Source organism: Nerophis ophidion, linkage group LG28 (assembly GCF_033978795.1).
Source record: "Nerophis ophidion isolate RoL-2023_Sa linkage group LG28, RoL_Noph_v1.0, whole genome shotgun sequence".
In the NCBI taxonomy this organism is placed as follows: domain Eukaryota; kingdom Metazoa; phylum Chordata; class Actinopteri; order Syngnathiformes; family Syngnathidae; genus Nerophis; species Nerophis ophidion.
In genome coordinates, this window is record NC_084638.1 from 24,175,354 (window position 1) to 24,191,823 (window position 16,470).

Here is a 16,470-nt window from a genome sequence, read left to right on the forward strand (position 1 = left end):
TGCTCAAGTTGGACTTTTTCTAATCAATGCAAGGACAACATTTCTTGTCTGAGGGGTGGCCTCAGCCACAGATGTTATCTTTGTTTTAGCTTGCTAACAGCCAAGGACTTCAAGGACCTCAACGAAGATAAGATGACAGCACGCAGATGAAGCAGAGACTTCAAGGACCTCAACGAAGATAAGATAACAACACGCAGACGAAGCAGAGACTTCAAAGACCTCAACAAAGATAAGATGACAACACGCAGATGAAGCAAAGACTTCAAGGACCTCAACGAAGATAAGATGACAACACGCAGACGAAGCAGAGACTTCAAAGAGCTCAACGAAGATAAGATGACAACACGCAGACGAAGCAGAGACTTCAAAGACCTCAACGAAGATAAGATGACAACACGCAGTCGAAGCAAAGACTTCAAGGACCTCAATGAAGATAAGATGACAGCACGCAGACGAAGCAAAGACTTCAAGGACCTCAACGGAGATAAGATAACAACACGCAGACGAAGCAGAGACTTCAAAGACCTCAACAAAGATAAGATGACAACACGTAGTCGAAGCAAAGACTTCAAGGACCTCAATGAAGATAAGATGACAGCACGCAGACGAAGCAAAGACTTCAAGGACCTCAACGGAGATAAGATAACAACACGCAGACGAAGCAGAGACTTCAAAGACCTCAACAAAGATAAGATGACAACACGCAGACGAAGCAAAGACTTCAAGGACTTCAACGAAGATAAGATGACAACACGCAGACGAAGCAGAGACTTCAAAGAGCTCAACGAACATAAGATGACAACACGCAGACGAAGCAGAGACTTCAAAGACCTCAACGAAGATAAGATGACAACACGCATTCGAAGCAAAGACTTCAAGGACCTCAATGAAGATAAGATGACAGCACGCAGACGAAGCAAAGACTTCAAGGACCTCAACGGAGATAAGATAACACGCAGACGAAGCAGAGACTTCAAAGACCTCAACAAAGATAAGATGACAACACATAGTCGAAGCAAAGACTTCAAGGACCTCAATGAAGATAAGATGACAACACGCAGACGAAGCAGAGACTTCAAAGACCTCAACGAAGATAAGATGACAACACGCAGACGAAGCAGAGACTTCAAAGACCTCAACGAAGATAAGATGACAACACGCATTCGAAGCAAAGACTTCAAGGACCTCAATGAAGATAAGATGACAGCACGCAGACAAAGCAAAGACTTCAAGGACCTCAACGGAGATAAGATAACAACACGCAGACGAAGCAGAGACTTCAAAGACCTCAACAAAGATAAGATGACAACACATAGTCGAAGCAAAGACTTCAAGGACCTCAATGAAGATAAGATGACAACACGCAGACGAAGCAGAGACTTCAAAGACCTCAACGAAGATAAGATGACAACACGCAGTCGAAGCAAAGACTTCAAGGACCTCAATTAAGATAAGATGACAGCACGCAGACGAAGCGGGGACATGGCGAAATCCCAAGGCCCCCAGCACATACCGTCACGTACTGTATGTCCTGGAACTGCTTTGCATTATATATTTGACTACTCCTTTTAGAGGCGGCCTCAGTGATGTTGACTATGGAACTCTGAATAAAAAGAGGGAGCTGAACACTTAGTCACAGTCTCGCCCGACGCTCCAAGGTTCAGCTCCTGCTGAAATGTAAACAGGTTTCAAATATAATGAGGGCTTTGAGGGGTAAAGATTGGGGGGCTGATAGACAGAATAGTAATATCGCTAAAATTCGCTCCATTCTGTCCACTAAAGACGCCGAGATCATTATCTATGCGTTTGTTACGTCTCGTCTCGATTACTGTAACGTATTATTTTCTGGTCTCCCCATGTCTAGCATTAAAGGATTACAGTTGGTACAAAATGCGGCTGCTAGACTTTTGACAAGAACAAGAAAGTTTGATCACATTACGCCTGTACTGGCTCACCTGCACTGGCTTCCTGTGCACTTAAGATGTGACTTTAAGGTTTTACTACTTACGTATAAAATACTACACGGTCTAGCTCCATCCTATCTTGCCGATTGTATTGTACCATATGTCCCGGCAAGAAATCTGCGTTCAAAGGACTCTGACTTATTAGTGATTCCTAGAGCCCAAAAAGAGTCTGCGGGCTATAGAGCGTTTTCTGTTCGGGCTCCAGTACTCTGGAATGCTCTCCCAGTAACAGTTCGAGATGCTACCTCAGTAGAAGCATTTAAGTCTCACCTTAAAACTCATCTGTATACTCTAGCCTTTAAATAGACCTCTTTTTTAGACTAGTGGATCTGCCGCTTCTTTTCTTTTTTCTCCTATGTCCCCCCCTCCCTTGTGGAGGGGGTCCGGTCCGATGACCATGGATGAAGTACTGGCTGTCCAGAGTCGAGACCCAGGATGGACCGCTCGTCGGGACCCACCATGGACCGCTCGCCTGTGTATCGGTTGGGGACATCTCTACGATGCTGATCCGACTCCGCTTGGGATGGTTTCCTGTGGACGGGACTCTCGCTGCTGTCTTGGATCCGCTTTGAACTGAACTCTCGCGGCTATGTTGGAGCCACTATGGATTGAACTTTCACAGTATCATGTTAGACCCGCTCGACATCCATTGCTTTTGGTCCCCTAGAGGGGGGGGGGGGGGGGGGTTGCCCACATCTGAGGTCCTCTCCAAAGTTTCTCATAGTCAGCATTGTCACTGGCGTCCCACTGGGTGTGAGTTTTCCTTGCCCTTTTGTGGGTTCTTCCAAGGATGTCGTAGTCGTAATGGTTTGTACAGTCCTTTGAGACATTTGTGATTTAGGGCTGTATAAGTAAACATTGATTGATTGAATAAGAATAAAAATATAACAGTAAACATAGCAATACAACAAGAGAAACTAGGCAGTAGTGACCATGTTAGGAAAATGTATTGCGTTGTTTTTTTGTTGCAGTTTATTTCAGTATTGTTATTGTTTGGCATCCCCTGTCATCTTAGTACACCCCCTGACCCCCAGAGAGGACTTGTACAGTCTGATGGCGTGTGGAACAAAGGAGTTTTTTTAGTCTATTAGTCCTGAAATTGGGATGCAGCAGTCTACCATCCCAAGTGCAGGACTAATAGAATAGAATAGGTAGAACTTAAGTATAAATAAACCAACACAATTTATAATGTGTAGGCCAAAATTGAGCTTCCCGTCCTTGAGAGACCAGCATTCACCACCGGCAAATAGTACATACTTGTTAATTGTCGTGTTGGTTGGCTTGTCAGGTGTGGGCCTGGGGTGCCCTTGCGCCCTGCCGTGCCCGGTTTCGCACCGTTGTCCGGGGCGGGCTTGTCGGGGGTTGTCCCTGGGTGGCGTGGGTACGCGGCCGGACCTGTGGGGCTTGGGGGTTCGGCTAGTTCTCAGTGGGCAGTGGATGCCGGGACTTCATTGCTGTCCCTCCAGCCTGTGTATGGATTTGTTGTCGTATACGTGTGTGTGTGTGTGTGTGTGTGTGTGTATGTGTGTGTGTGGTTACAGGTATGTGTTTGTTCATAGATGTGTATATGAATGTGTGTATGTGCATGTGTGGTTATGTATACATATATGTGTATGTGTGTATATGTATGTATGTACATATATGTATGTATGTATATGTGCATATATATGTGTATATACAGTTGTGATCAAAATTATTCAACCCCCACACAATTTTGGTGTTTTAGCAAGTTGGACATTTATTCCGTATTTTGTTTATAGTCATATCAAATAAATATGTGTCAAATAGACAAATGCAACTTAAATTGTAACACTGTATTTTACAAAATAGCAAAAAAGGACATTTTTCTTAATATCTCATTGACAAAATTATTCAACTCCTTGAAGATCATAACTCTTAAGAACATAATTTGAATAAGGTATTTTCAATCAGGTGTTGAAAACACCTGTAGATGTGATTAGAACCATAACGAGCAACAATTAAACTGTTTGAAAAAGACTGTGACACTCAGCTTCTTGTAGATGATCAATGGTGTATTTGCAACATGGTGAAGTCCAGGGAGTGGTCAAAGAAGTCAAGACAGGAGGTAATTTCTCTTCATAAGAAAGGATATTGATATAAGAAAATAGCAAAGATATTACACATTCCAAGAGACACAGTTGGGAGCATAATTCGCAAGTTTGAAGCTAAAGGCACAGTGGAAACACTACCTGGGTGTGGTAGAAAGAGGATGCTGTGTGCAACTGCTGTCCGGTATTTGAAGCGTACAGTGGTGAAAAACCCCCGGGTAACAGCTGAGGAACTACAACAGGACATTGCAGAGGGGGGAACGCAGGTTTCGTCGCAGGCAATAAGGCGCGCACTACGAGATGAAGGCCTCCATGCCAGAACTCCCAGGCGCACCTCACTTCTGACTACCAGGCACAAGGAAAATAGACTTATAGAAAAAATCATCTGGATAAACCCCAAAGGTTTTGGGAGACAGTTCTATGTAGTGATGAGAAAAAACTGGAAATCTTTGCGCCTATGAATCAACGTTATGTCTGGAGGAGAAAAAATGAAGCTTACAAAGAGAAGAACACCTTGCCTACTGTTAAGCATGGTGGGGGGTCAATCATGCTCTGGGGCTGTTTCTCTGCCTCAGGTACCGGGAATCTCCACCGCGTTCAAGGCATTATGAATTCTATTTCCTAGCAGGATATATTAGCTGCAAATGTCATGAAGTCAGTGACGAAGCTGAGGCTTGGGAGACGTTGGACCTTCCAACAGGACAAGGATCCCAAGCATACCTCCAAATCAACATCAGAGTGGTTGCAGAAGAAGGGCTGGAAGACTCTGGAGTGGCCTTCACAGTCGCCAGACCTTAATCCTCTAGAAAAGCTGTGGTGGGACTTGAAGAAGGCAGTTGCAGCACGCAAGCCCAAGAATATGAATGAACTGGAGGCCTTTGCCCAAGAGGAATGGGCTAAAATACCTGTAGATGGTTGCAAGACGCTTGTGTCCGCTTATGTATCACCTTTGAAGGATGTCATTACTGCCAAAGGGTGTTCTACTAAGTACTAAAGATGCATGGAACTAGGCGGTTGAATCACTTTGTCAATGAGATATTAGGAAAAATGTCCTTTTTTGGTATTTTGTAAAATACAGTGTTACAATTTAAGTTGCATTTATCTATTTGACACATTTTTATTTTATATGACTATAAACAAAATACGGAATAAATGTCCAACTTGCTAAAACACCAAAATTGTGTGGGGGATGAATAATTTTGATCACAACTGTATATGTATATGTGTGTATGTATGTATACATACAGTGGGGCAAAAAAGTATTTAGTCAGCCAGCGATTGTGCAAGTTCTCCCACTTAAAATGATGACAGAGGTCTGTAATTTTCATCATAGGTACACTTCAACTGTGAGAGACAAAAAAAAAAATCCAGGAATTCACATTGTAGGAATTTTAAAGAATTTATTTGTAAATTATGGTGGAAAATAAATATTTGGTCAACCATTCAAAGCTCTCACTGATGGAAGGAGTCTTTGGCTCAAAATCTCACGATACATGGCCCCATTCATTCTTTCCTTAACAAGGATCAATCGTCCTGTCCCCTTAGCAGAAAAACAGCCCCAAAGCATGATGTTTCCACCCCCATGCGTCACAGTAGGTATGGTGTTCTTGGGATGCAACTCAGTATTCTTCTTCCTCCAAACACGACGAGTTGAGTTTATACCAAAATGGATACATGGATGATACAGCAGAGGATTGGGAGAATGTCATGTGGTCAGATGAAACCAAAATAGAACTTTTTGGTACAAACTCAACTTGTCGTGTTTGGAGGAAGAAGAATACTGAGTTGCATCCCATGAACACCATACCTACTGTGAAGCATGGGGGTAGGAACATCATTTTCAATTTACAAATACATTCTTTAAAATTCCTATAATGTGAATTCCTGGATTTTTTGTTCACATTCTGTCTCTCACAGTTGAAGTGTACCTATGATGAAAATTACAGACCTCTGTCATCATTTTAAATGGGAGAACTTGGACAATCGGTGGCTGACTAAATACTTTTTTGCCCCACAGTATATATATATATATATATATATATATATATATATATATATATATATATATATATATATATATATATATATATATCTATATATATATATATATATATATATATATATATATATATATATATATATACGCACACACCATGTATGTATGTCGGTGTGTGTATGTATGTATATGGGTATATGCGTGTGTGTGTATGTATATATACAGATGTATATTGATGTATATGTATATATATGTATGTGTATGTATGTATATACTGTATGTATATATATATTTCTGGGGATACGCTCTGGGCCTGCTGGTCAATCGGGTTCAGTGCCTCAGGCTACTGCATCCGGGCTGCATTTCTGGAGCTCCTGGGTCCCACCGTCCATCCCTTCCGGGTGCCCATCTTGGTTGGGGCCGGCTGGGTCTAGTACCCTCATCCATTGTGGTAGCTTGGTGCTGCAGGGTATTCTGAGTTGCTGTGAGATGGCCAGCTGCTGTGGTAGTGATGTTGTGTGTCAGCATGTCTGTGATCTTATTTTAATTATTTTATTTTTTATATATTTTTTTGTTTTTTTTGTTTATATATGTATACGCAGGTATGTGTGTATATGTTTGTGTATGTGTGCATGTATGTATATATGAGGAGCCAGATGAGGTCGTTCGGGCATCTGGTCAGGATGCCACCCGAACGCCTCCCTAGGGAGGTGTTTAGGGCACGTCCAACCGGTAGGAGGCCACGGGGAAGACCCAGGACACGTTGGGAAGACTATGTCTCCCGGCTGGCCTGGGAACGCCTCGGGATTCCCCGGGAAGAGCTAGACGAAGTGGCTGGGGAGAGGGAAGTCTGGGTTTCCCTGCTTAGGCTGTCGCCCCCGCGACCCGACCTCGGATAAGCGGAAGATGATGGATGGATGGATGGATGGATATATATATATATATATATATATATATATATATATATATATATATATATATATATATATATGTATTTATGTATGTATGTATGTATGTATATATGTGTATGTATGTGTATGTATATATATATGTATGTGTGTGTATATATGTATGTGTGTGTATGTGTATGTATGTGTATATATACATATATGTATTGCATATATGCATGTATGTACGTGTGTGTGTTTGTATATGTGTGTATATATATATATGTATATATATACATATATATATTTATGTATATATATATATACATATATGTATGTATATATATACATATATATATGTATGTATATATATACATATATATATGTATGTATATATATACATATATATATATATATATATATATATATATATATATACATATATATGTATGTATATATTTACATATATATGTATATATGTATATATATATACATATATATGTGTATATATATATATATATATATATATATGTATATATATATATACACATATGTATGTATATATATATACATATGTATGTATATATATATATACATATATATGTATATATATATATACATATATATGTATATATACATATATAATTTAATATATAGATACATGGCGTCACGGTGGAAGAGGGGTTAGTGCGTCTGCCTCACAATACGAAGGTCCTGAGTTGTCCTGAGTTCAATCCCAGGCTTGGGATCTTTCTGTGTGGAGTTTGCATGTTCTCCCCGTGAATGCGTGGGTTCCCTCCGGGTACTCCGGCTTCCTCCCACTTCCAAAGACATGCACCTGGGGATAGGTTGATTGGCAACACTAAATAGGCCCTAGTGTGTGAATGTGAGTGTGAATGTTGTCTATCTGTGTTGGCCCTGCGATGAGGTGGCGGCTTGTCCAGGGTGTACGCCGCCTTCCGCCCGATTGTAGCTGAGATAGGCGCCAGAGCCCCCCGTGACCCCAAAAGGGAATAAGCGGTAGAAAATGGATGGATATATATACAATTTTTTTTTTAATGTTTTTAATTTATTTTTATTTTTTTATTTTTTATTTTTTTCCCTCTCCCTCAGGGAGGAAGATGGGAGTGGGGGGGGGGGGGACTTTGACAGGGCGGTTGCTGGTTGTTCCATCTCCATCGTTGGGGTCCCTGCGGGTGGGGTGGGTGCTTCCCGCGGCCCTGCGCTGGGTGGTCCTGCGGCGGCCGATTTGTGTGGGGTTTGCTGGCTCTTCCGGGCGGCGCGGTGGGCCGGGCTCTGGGCCAGCGTGGCTGCGTGGGGCAGGTGGTCCCTGGTTCCCTGGGCGCCACACCTGCTGTTTGGTTTGGGCTCTCTGGGCGGCCGGGGCCGTACTCTGGCTCCCACACACACTGGGAGTCAAATATATTGTACATACAAACACACATACTCACACACACACACCGTTATTCATACATACAAACGTACATAGGTACCTACGCTCCCACATACATACACAAATACAGTACATACCTACATACTCCAAGTTTGTCCATCTACACGCACATTCACGGTACAAACATACACATACTGTACATATACATTCACTGTACAAACATACATACATATACTGTACATATACATTTACTGTACAAACATTCACATACACTTTCTGTTCATATACAAGAACATATACATACATACACTCATGCACATAATCACGTTTCATCAAACATGTATCAACGTTGTTGCCCTAGGGCAGGGGTCGGGAACATTTTTGGCTGAGAGAGCCATGGAAGCCAAATATTTTAAAATGTATTTCCGTAAGAGCCATATAATATTCTTTTAACACTGAATACAACAAAATGTGTGCATTTTGATGTAAAACCAACATTAGGGTATAACACGTCTGTTATTATTTTTAATAACATTTTTATTCTGAAGCTAACTAATAATGAAAAAAATACCTCTTACCATTCTTGACTTCTTGAACAGGTGGGGTAGAAAACAGATGGATGGATAAAAATGCATGAGAATGTTTTATATTTTGAACGTTATTTTTTAACGCTGATTACCAGCAGAATTATTCATTACTTATCGTGTTAAGCAATGTCAGCCAAGATTAATCTGAGAGCCAGATGCAGTCATCAGAAGAGCCACATCTGGCTCTAGAGCCATAGGTTCCCTACCTCTGCTCTAGGGTAAACTGGGTAACACATGGCACACTGAAAAAGCTTAATCCATTGTTAGTATAACAATCTACAAGATTAATATAGGTTGCCTTTTTTTTTTAATCTTTCGAACTATCATTATGTATATATGTATTGTTGCATTTGAACAACTGTATTGTTGATAATAGAGGTAAACTATTGGTATTATTCATGATCAATAACGCTTTTTCTATTGGTATTTGTATTGCTCTAGTTGTAGTGTAAAAATGCTCCTTGTCATTTCTATATTATTGTTTATTTCACTAACTGCTTCTTTGCTATCACTTTTACGATCATATTTGTACATATTGTATGTGCTGGTGTTGTTCTATTGTTGTTGTGTTTGCTGTTGTTGTTTTTGTCTCTCTGTCTAATCACAATTTCCCCCTCTGTCTTCCTTTTTTTTTCTCTTTCTATCCCCTCCTGCTCCGGCCCGGCTGCACCAAATGATAATATAAATACATTTAATAAAGTCAAATTCAAATAAGGCAACAAGAGAAGTATCCTACACTTCTCTTTTGTAAAGTAAATCTGAACATCCGATATGGGCATCTACATCAACTACAACAGTGGTTCTCAACCTTTTTTTAGTGACGTACCCCCTGTGAACATTTTTTTAATTCAAGTACCCCCTAATCAGAGCAAAGCATTTTTGGTTGAATAAAAGAGATAAAGAAGTAAAATACAGCACTATGTCATCAGTTTCTGATTTATTAAATTGTATAACGGTGCAAAATATTGCTCATTTGTAGTGGTCTTTCTTGAACTATTTGAAAAAAAAAAGATATAAAAATAACAAAAAACTTGTTGAAAAATACTGCGATGAGATGGCATCTTGTCCAGGGTGTACACCGCCTTCCGCCCGATTGTAGCTGAGATAGGCACCAGCGCCCCCCGCGGCCCCAAAAGGAATACGCGGTAGAAAAATGGATGGATGGGAATTATATTTATGAAGCGCTTTTCTCTAGTGACTCAAAGCGCTTTACATAGTGAAACCCAATATCTAAGTTACATTTAAACCAGTGTGGGTGGCACTGGGAGCAGATGGGTAAAGTGCCTTGCGCAAGGACACAACGGCAGTGACTAGGATGGCGGAAGCGGGAATCGGACCTACAACCCTCGAGTTGCTGGCACGGCCAATCTACCAACCGAGCTATGCCGCTGGATAAAGACTTCTACAAATAGAAGAAATCATCAACATAAAGTGCCCTCTTTGGGGATCGTAATAGAGATCCATCTGGATTCATGAACTTAATTCTAAACATTTATTCACAAAAAAAGAAATCTTTAACATCAATATTTATGGAACATGTCCACAAAAAATCTAGCTGTCAACACTGAATATTGCATTGTTGCATTTTTTTTTCACAGTTTATGAACTTACATTCATATTTTGTTGAAGTATTATTCAAAAAAATATATTTTATAAAGGACTTTAAAATTGTAGCTACTTTTAGAATATTAAAAAAAAAATCTCACGTACCCCTTGGCATACCTTCAAGTACCCCCAGGGGTACGCTTACCACCATTTGAGAACCACTGAACTATATGATTTGCCTGAGAAGCTGGACAGGACAAAAAAAAACAAAAAAAACACCACTGCCACCAATGTAGCCGAGTGTCCTGAGTTCACATATTTTGTTTACTTATATAATAAAATAATAAAAGGGAGTCATGAGAGCAGGTCTGGTCTCCACCACTTCTTTAATGTGATCTCCTTTACAGAGTGTCTAAGTACCTTCTTCAACAACCCACCTTTATAGACCTCTTACGTCACAGCCCTACGGCAACTCTGGAGGGACACTCTGAACTGTTTGTTACATTCCATCCATCCATTTCCTACCGCTGATTCCCTTTCGGGGTCGCTGGCGCCTATCTCAGCTACAATCGGGTGGAAGGCGGGGTACACCCTGGACAAGTCGCCTCCTCATCGCAGGGCCAACACAGATAGACAGACAACATTCACACTCACATTCACACACTAGGGCCAATTTAGTGTTGCCAATCAACCTATCCCCAGGTGCATGTCTTTGGAAGTGGGAGGAAGCCGGAGTACCCGGAGGGAACCCACGCATTCACGGGGAGAACATGCAAACTCCACACAGAAAGATCCCGAGCCTGGATTTGAACCCAGGACTGCAGGACCTTCGTATTGTGAGGCAGACGCACTAACCCCTCTTCCACCTTGAAGCCCTAAATTGTTCTGTTTTGTAGAACTGCCTTTTTCATAACGATAACATTATAAACCACGCTTCATCAACCCTCGTGCGTACAAGATGTGTCTACCTCTAATGAGTCCTGCCAGACACATATACTATAATTGGTTCCTAGTCATTTGTAGACTATTACTACCACCATGTGGTCAAACACTAGCATTACAACAAACCTGGAACCCGATCGGCACATTTCTGAAAGGTTGATAGCGCGACCTCCTGTAGTGTAGAATGTAGTATGGACCATAGGACAGGACGAAGAAGTCCCGTTAAGAAGCTGTGGAGGCCTAAGATGCTCTACTAGGCTGCTGGAAATCCGAAGAAGACGAAGGCGTAAAAAGCAAAATGGCGTTTGACAGAGAAGGCCTAAACGTGGCCATTATTGTTTCTCTATTTGTATTTAGTGCATACATGTACGCATATATGTGGTGTAGTAGATGAAACATTCTTAGTCATTGTTTGTATCCGGATACATTAGTCTGAGCGCACTTTATCGCCTCTTGTGCTAGTTAGCTTAGCTTGTTAGCTGCTAACAAAGAGACGCGGACGTTATCAACACATCGCTAAGTAGGGATCAAATGTGAACGCAATATTATTATATTTAGTTTAAAGGCGGTTGGAACGTCGTCGTGTTTTTTCCCCTCGTCCTTCTATGTTGTTCACGCGCGGTGTTGTCAGATCTCGCGAGAAGACAAGCAACCAGCTTCGATTTCTTCTTCTTACTGGCATTTTGCTGCTACGGCTCGACGCGTTAATAGCGCGACCTCCTGTAGTGTAGAATGTAGTATGGACCATAGGACAGGACGAAGAAGTCCCGTTAAGAAGCTGTGGAGGCCTAAGTTGCTCTACTAGTCTGCTGGAGATCCAAGGAAGAACGATGACGAAGCAAGATGGCGTTTGACGGAAAAACGGCCTAAACGTGGCCATTATTGGTCCTCTTTTTGTATTTAGTGCATACATGTACGCATATATGTGGTGTAGTAGATGAAACATTGTTGGTAATTGTTTGTGTCCCGGTTAAATTAGTCTTATCGCACCTCGACGCTTCTCGTGCTAGTTAGCTTAGCTAGTTAGCCTAGCCAGTTAGCTGCTAACAAAGAGACAAAGGACGTTATCAACACATCGCTAAGTAGAGATAACGTCTGAGTGGCAAGTGTCGTGATTTTGTGAAAATGTGCGAAACAACGGTAGCAGAGTACGAGGAGGAACTTTCTCCAACAATAGAGGAGAAGGAGCGACAACATCAACTACTGGACGCTGATTTTAGGAAACCTCAAATTGTGTTGTACAGAACAGGTTTGTTTGCTTCTTACTCTCACATCTTTACTAACTTTATTATTTGACTATTGACGCTCTTCTTGAAAGTATTGTCAGATAAATTGTCCCTGTCTCCTTATATAGCTCAAGAAAATCAATCAATGAAAGTTTTATTTATATATCGTTCGGTAGACTTAAATCATTAGTGTCTCAAAGGGCTGCACAAGCTTTGATTGATTGATTGATACTTTTATTAGTAGATTGCACAGTTCAGTACATATTTCGTACAATTGACCACTAAATGAGATCGGCAGGCGGATCGGTGCGGCGTCTTCGGTAATGCGGACGTTGTACCGATCCGTTGTGGTGAAGCCGGAAGCCAAAGCTCTCAATTTACCGGTCGATCTGCGTTCCCATCCTCACCTATGGTCATGAGCTTTTGGTCATGACCGAAAGGATAAGATCACGGGTACAAGCGGCCGAAATGAGTTTCCTCCGCGGTGTGGCGGGGCTCTCCTTTAGAGATAGTGTGAGAAGCTCTGCCATCCGGGAGGAACTCCAAGTAAAGCCGCTGCTCCTTCACATCGAGAGGAGCCAGATGAGGTGGTTCGGGCATCTGGTCAGGATGTCACCCGAACGCCTCCCTAGGGAGGTGTTTAGGGCACGTCCAACCGGTAGGAGGCCACGGGGAAGACCCAGGACACGTTGGGAAGACTATGTCTCCCGGCTGGCCTGGGAACGCCTCGGGATCCCCCGGGAAGAGCTAGACAGAGTGGCTGGGGAGAGGGAAGTCTGGGTTTCCCTGCTTAGGCTGCTGCCCCCGCGACTCGACCTCGGATAAGCGGAAGAAAATGGATGGATGGATGGTAACACCCGAATAAGTTTTTCAACAATTCATGGTACAAATATATACTATCAACATAATACAGTCATCACACAGGTTAATCATCATAGTATGTACATTGAATTATTTACATTATTTACAATCCGGGGGGTGGGATGAGGAGCTTTGGTTGATATCAGTACTTCAGTCATCAACAATTGCATCAACAGAGAAATGTGGACATTGAAACAGTGTAGGTCTTATTTAGTAGGATATGTACAGCCAGCAGCGAACATAGTGAGTTCAGATAGCCACAACGACATCCTCGGCTCAGATCCCAAATCAGGGCAAGGAAAAACTCGACCCAATGGGATACAATGAGACACCTTGGAGGCGACCGGTGCAATGGACATCCGGTGGATCTAGTTCAGGGGCTGGGAACCTTTTTGGCTGGGAGAGCCATACAATGGTAAATGGGTTGCATTTGTATAGCGCTTTTCTACCTCCAAGGTACTCTAAGCGCTTTGACACTACTTCCACATTCACCCATTCACACACACACGTTCACACAGATGGAGGGAGCTGCCATGCAAGGCGCTAACCAGCACCCATCAGGAGCAAGGGTGAAGTGTCTTGCTCAAGGACACAACGGACGTGTAGAGGTTGGTACTAGGTGAGGATTGAACCAGGGACCCTCGGGTTGCACACGGCCACTCTCCCACTGCGACACGCCGTCTTACTCTCACATCTTTACTAACTTCATATTTAATTGACGCTCTTCTTGAAAGTATTGTCTATTGTAAGATGAATCGTCCCTGTCTCTTTATATAGCTCAAGAAAATCAATCAAAGTTTATTTATATAGACTTAAATAATGAGTGTCTCAAAGGGCTGTACAAGCCACAACGCTCAAATCCCACATCAGGGCAAGGAAAAACTCAACCCAATGGGATACAATGAGACACCTTGGAGGCGACCGGTGCAATGGACATCCAGAGGATCTAGTTCAGGGGTCGGGAACCTTTTTGGCTGAGAGAGCCATACAAGCCAAATATTTTTAAAAGTATTTCCGTGAGAGCCGTATAATTTATTTTTTATTTTTTTTAACACTGAATACAATTAAATGCGTCCATTTTTAAGTGAGACCAACATTTTTAGTGGATAATAAGTCTCGTATTCTTTTTAATAACATTGTTGTTCTGAGCAACAATAAATAAAATACTTCTTACTATTAATGCAACCTCTTGAACAGGTGCGGTAGAAACCGGATGGATGGATTAAAATGCATGAGAATGTTTTGTATTTTGAACGTTATTTTTAACACTGATTACCAGCGGAGTTATTCATTACTTATCGTGTTAAGCAATGTCAGCTAAGATTCATCTAAGAGCCAGGTGCAGTCATCAAAAGAGCCACATCTGGCTCTAGAGCCATTGGTTCCCAACCCCTGATCTAGTTAATTGTGCGAGAGTCCAGTCCATAGTGGGGCCAGCAGGGGATCGTCTTGAGTGGAAAGAAGTCGGTAACGCAGAGATGTCCCGACTCTGAACAGCTGGCACATCTGTGGTCACCTAATCTGTGCTCCCCCCGCTCCAGCACAAAAGGGGGTGCAGAGTATAAAAGAGACGGCAGATCAACTGGTCTAAAGGGGGGGCGTCTATTTCAAGGCTAGAGTATACAAATGAGTTTTAAGATGGGACTTAAATACTTCTAATGAGACCTTTTCAGACATCACATTTATGGGAGGTTGATGTTCCTCTGTAATAATGTATCAACATGTCTACATTAAACTCACATAGTCACTAAATATATATTTTTTTGTAATCAATATAATCAAAGTTATAATTTCACTTCCCGATTCTGACTTTCATGCATCAATAAGTGAAAGTAAACATTTATTTTCAATAACCAATGTAGTTAACATTGTTTATTAAAAGAACACAAAGGTGACTGACTTTCCTTCAGCGTGTCGTAGATGGTCTCCAATTCCTGACGATGAATTATTGATGGAGATACTCCATAGAACCACCTCCCAGTAAGGCCTGTTTGGGTTAGAGTTCCTTTTGACACAGCCATCAGAATGACCATAAATGATTTTATATGATTACAAAAACATGATATGAAAGTTTTAAGTACTTTTGGAATTACAATTGTTTGTTTAAATTGCCATTGTATTTAAGTTAAGGTTAGGACTATGTCATTACAATGATGTGGTTAATGTTAGAGATAAGCCTAAAATTGCCCCCATTCAAATTTCCAAGCTTGTTTATTCATTGAAGTAATTTTAATGGCTGGGACAAAAGGAAGTTGTTTTTTTTTCTGTATTTTATTGACTTTCAACACAACACACAAAATAACACAAATAATCTAATTGGTTTCAGTCAAAAACTAATCATATTTTCTCTTGATCCTATTGACTTACCCAACAGACGTCCACCAGCCCCCTGACATAAAAGAGGAAGAGGAGGAATGTTGGATCAATCAAAAGGGAGAATGTCTTCTAGGGCAGGAGGAGGATGATCTCACCAACTTTCCACTGACTGTTGTCTCTGTGGAGATTGAAGAGCATGAAGACAAACCACCTGAGTCCTCACAGCTTCATCACAGTCCAAGTAAGCACAACATCCCGATCGTTTTATTCTCAGGGCATTCAATCCATCACAACTGGACTCTTCACTTTGTCTTAGAAGACGTGTGTCCGCCCATCCAAGTTCATGCTCCTAGACTTAAAGGGGAACATTATCACAATTTCAAAAGGGTTAAAAACAATACAAATCAGTTCCCAGTGGCTTGTTGTATTTTTTGAAGTTTTTTTTCAGAATTTTACCAGTCTCGGAATATCCCTAAATAAAATTTTAAAGTGCCCTATTTTCGCTATCTTTGAAACCACTATCCATTTCCCTGTGACGTCACACAGTGCTGCCAATGTAAACAAACAATGGCGAATAGCACAGCAAGATATAGCGACATTAGCTCGGATTCAGACTCGGATTTAAGCGATTCAACAGATTACGCATGTATTGAAACAGATGGTTGGAGTATGAAAATATTGAAG

At 41.5% G+C, this 16,470-nt stretch overlaps 2 protein-coding genes across 5 annotated transcripts in view; both read left to right on the forward strand.

The window, feature by feature from the left end:
* Nucleotides 1-16,470, forward strand: part of LOC133545526 (gastrula zinc finger protein XlCGF57.1-like) — a 403,569-nt gene that overhangs the window by 60,388 nt on the left and 326,711 nt on the right. The gene's annotated exons all lie outside the window — the stretch shown is intronic.
* The window catches only part of LOC133545532 (zinc finger protein OZF-like), a 32,450-nt gene continuing 27,468 nt past the window's right edge, over nucleotides 11,489-16,470 (forward strand). The window contains exons 1-2 of the mRNA XM_061891220.1: nucleotides 11,489-12,632; nucleotides 15,845-16,027. Coding sequence (XP_061747204.1) covers nucleotides 12,509-12,632; nucleotides 15,845-16,027 — 307 coding nt within the window. The 5' untranslated portion in view covers nucleotides 11,489-12,508. The remainder of the gene's footprint in view (nucleotides 12,633-15,844; nucleotides 16,028-16,470) is intronic.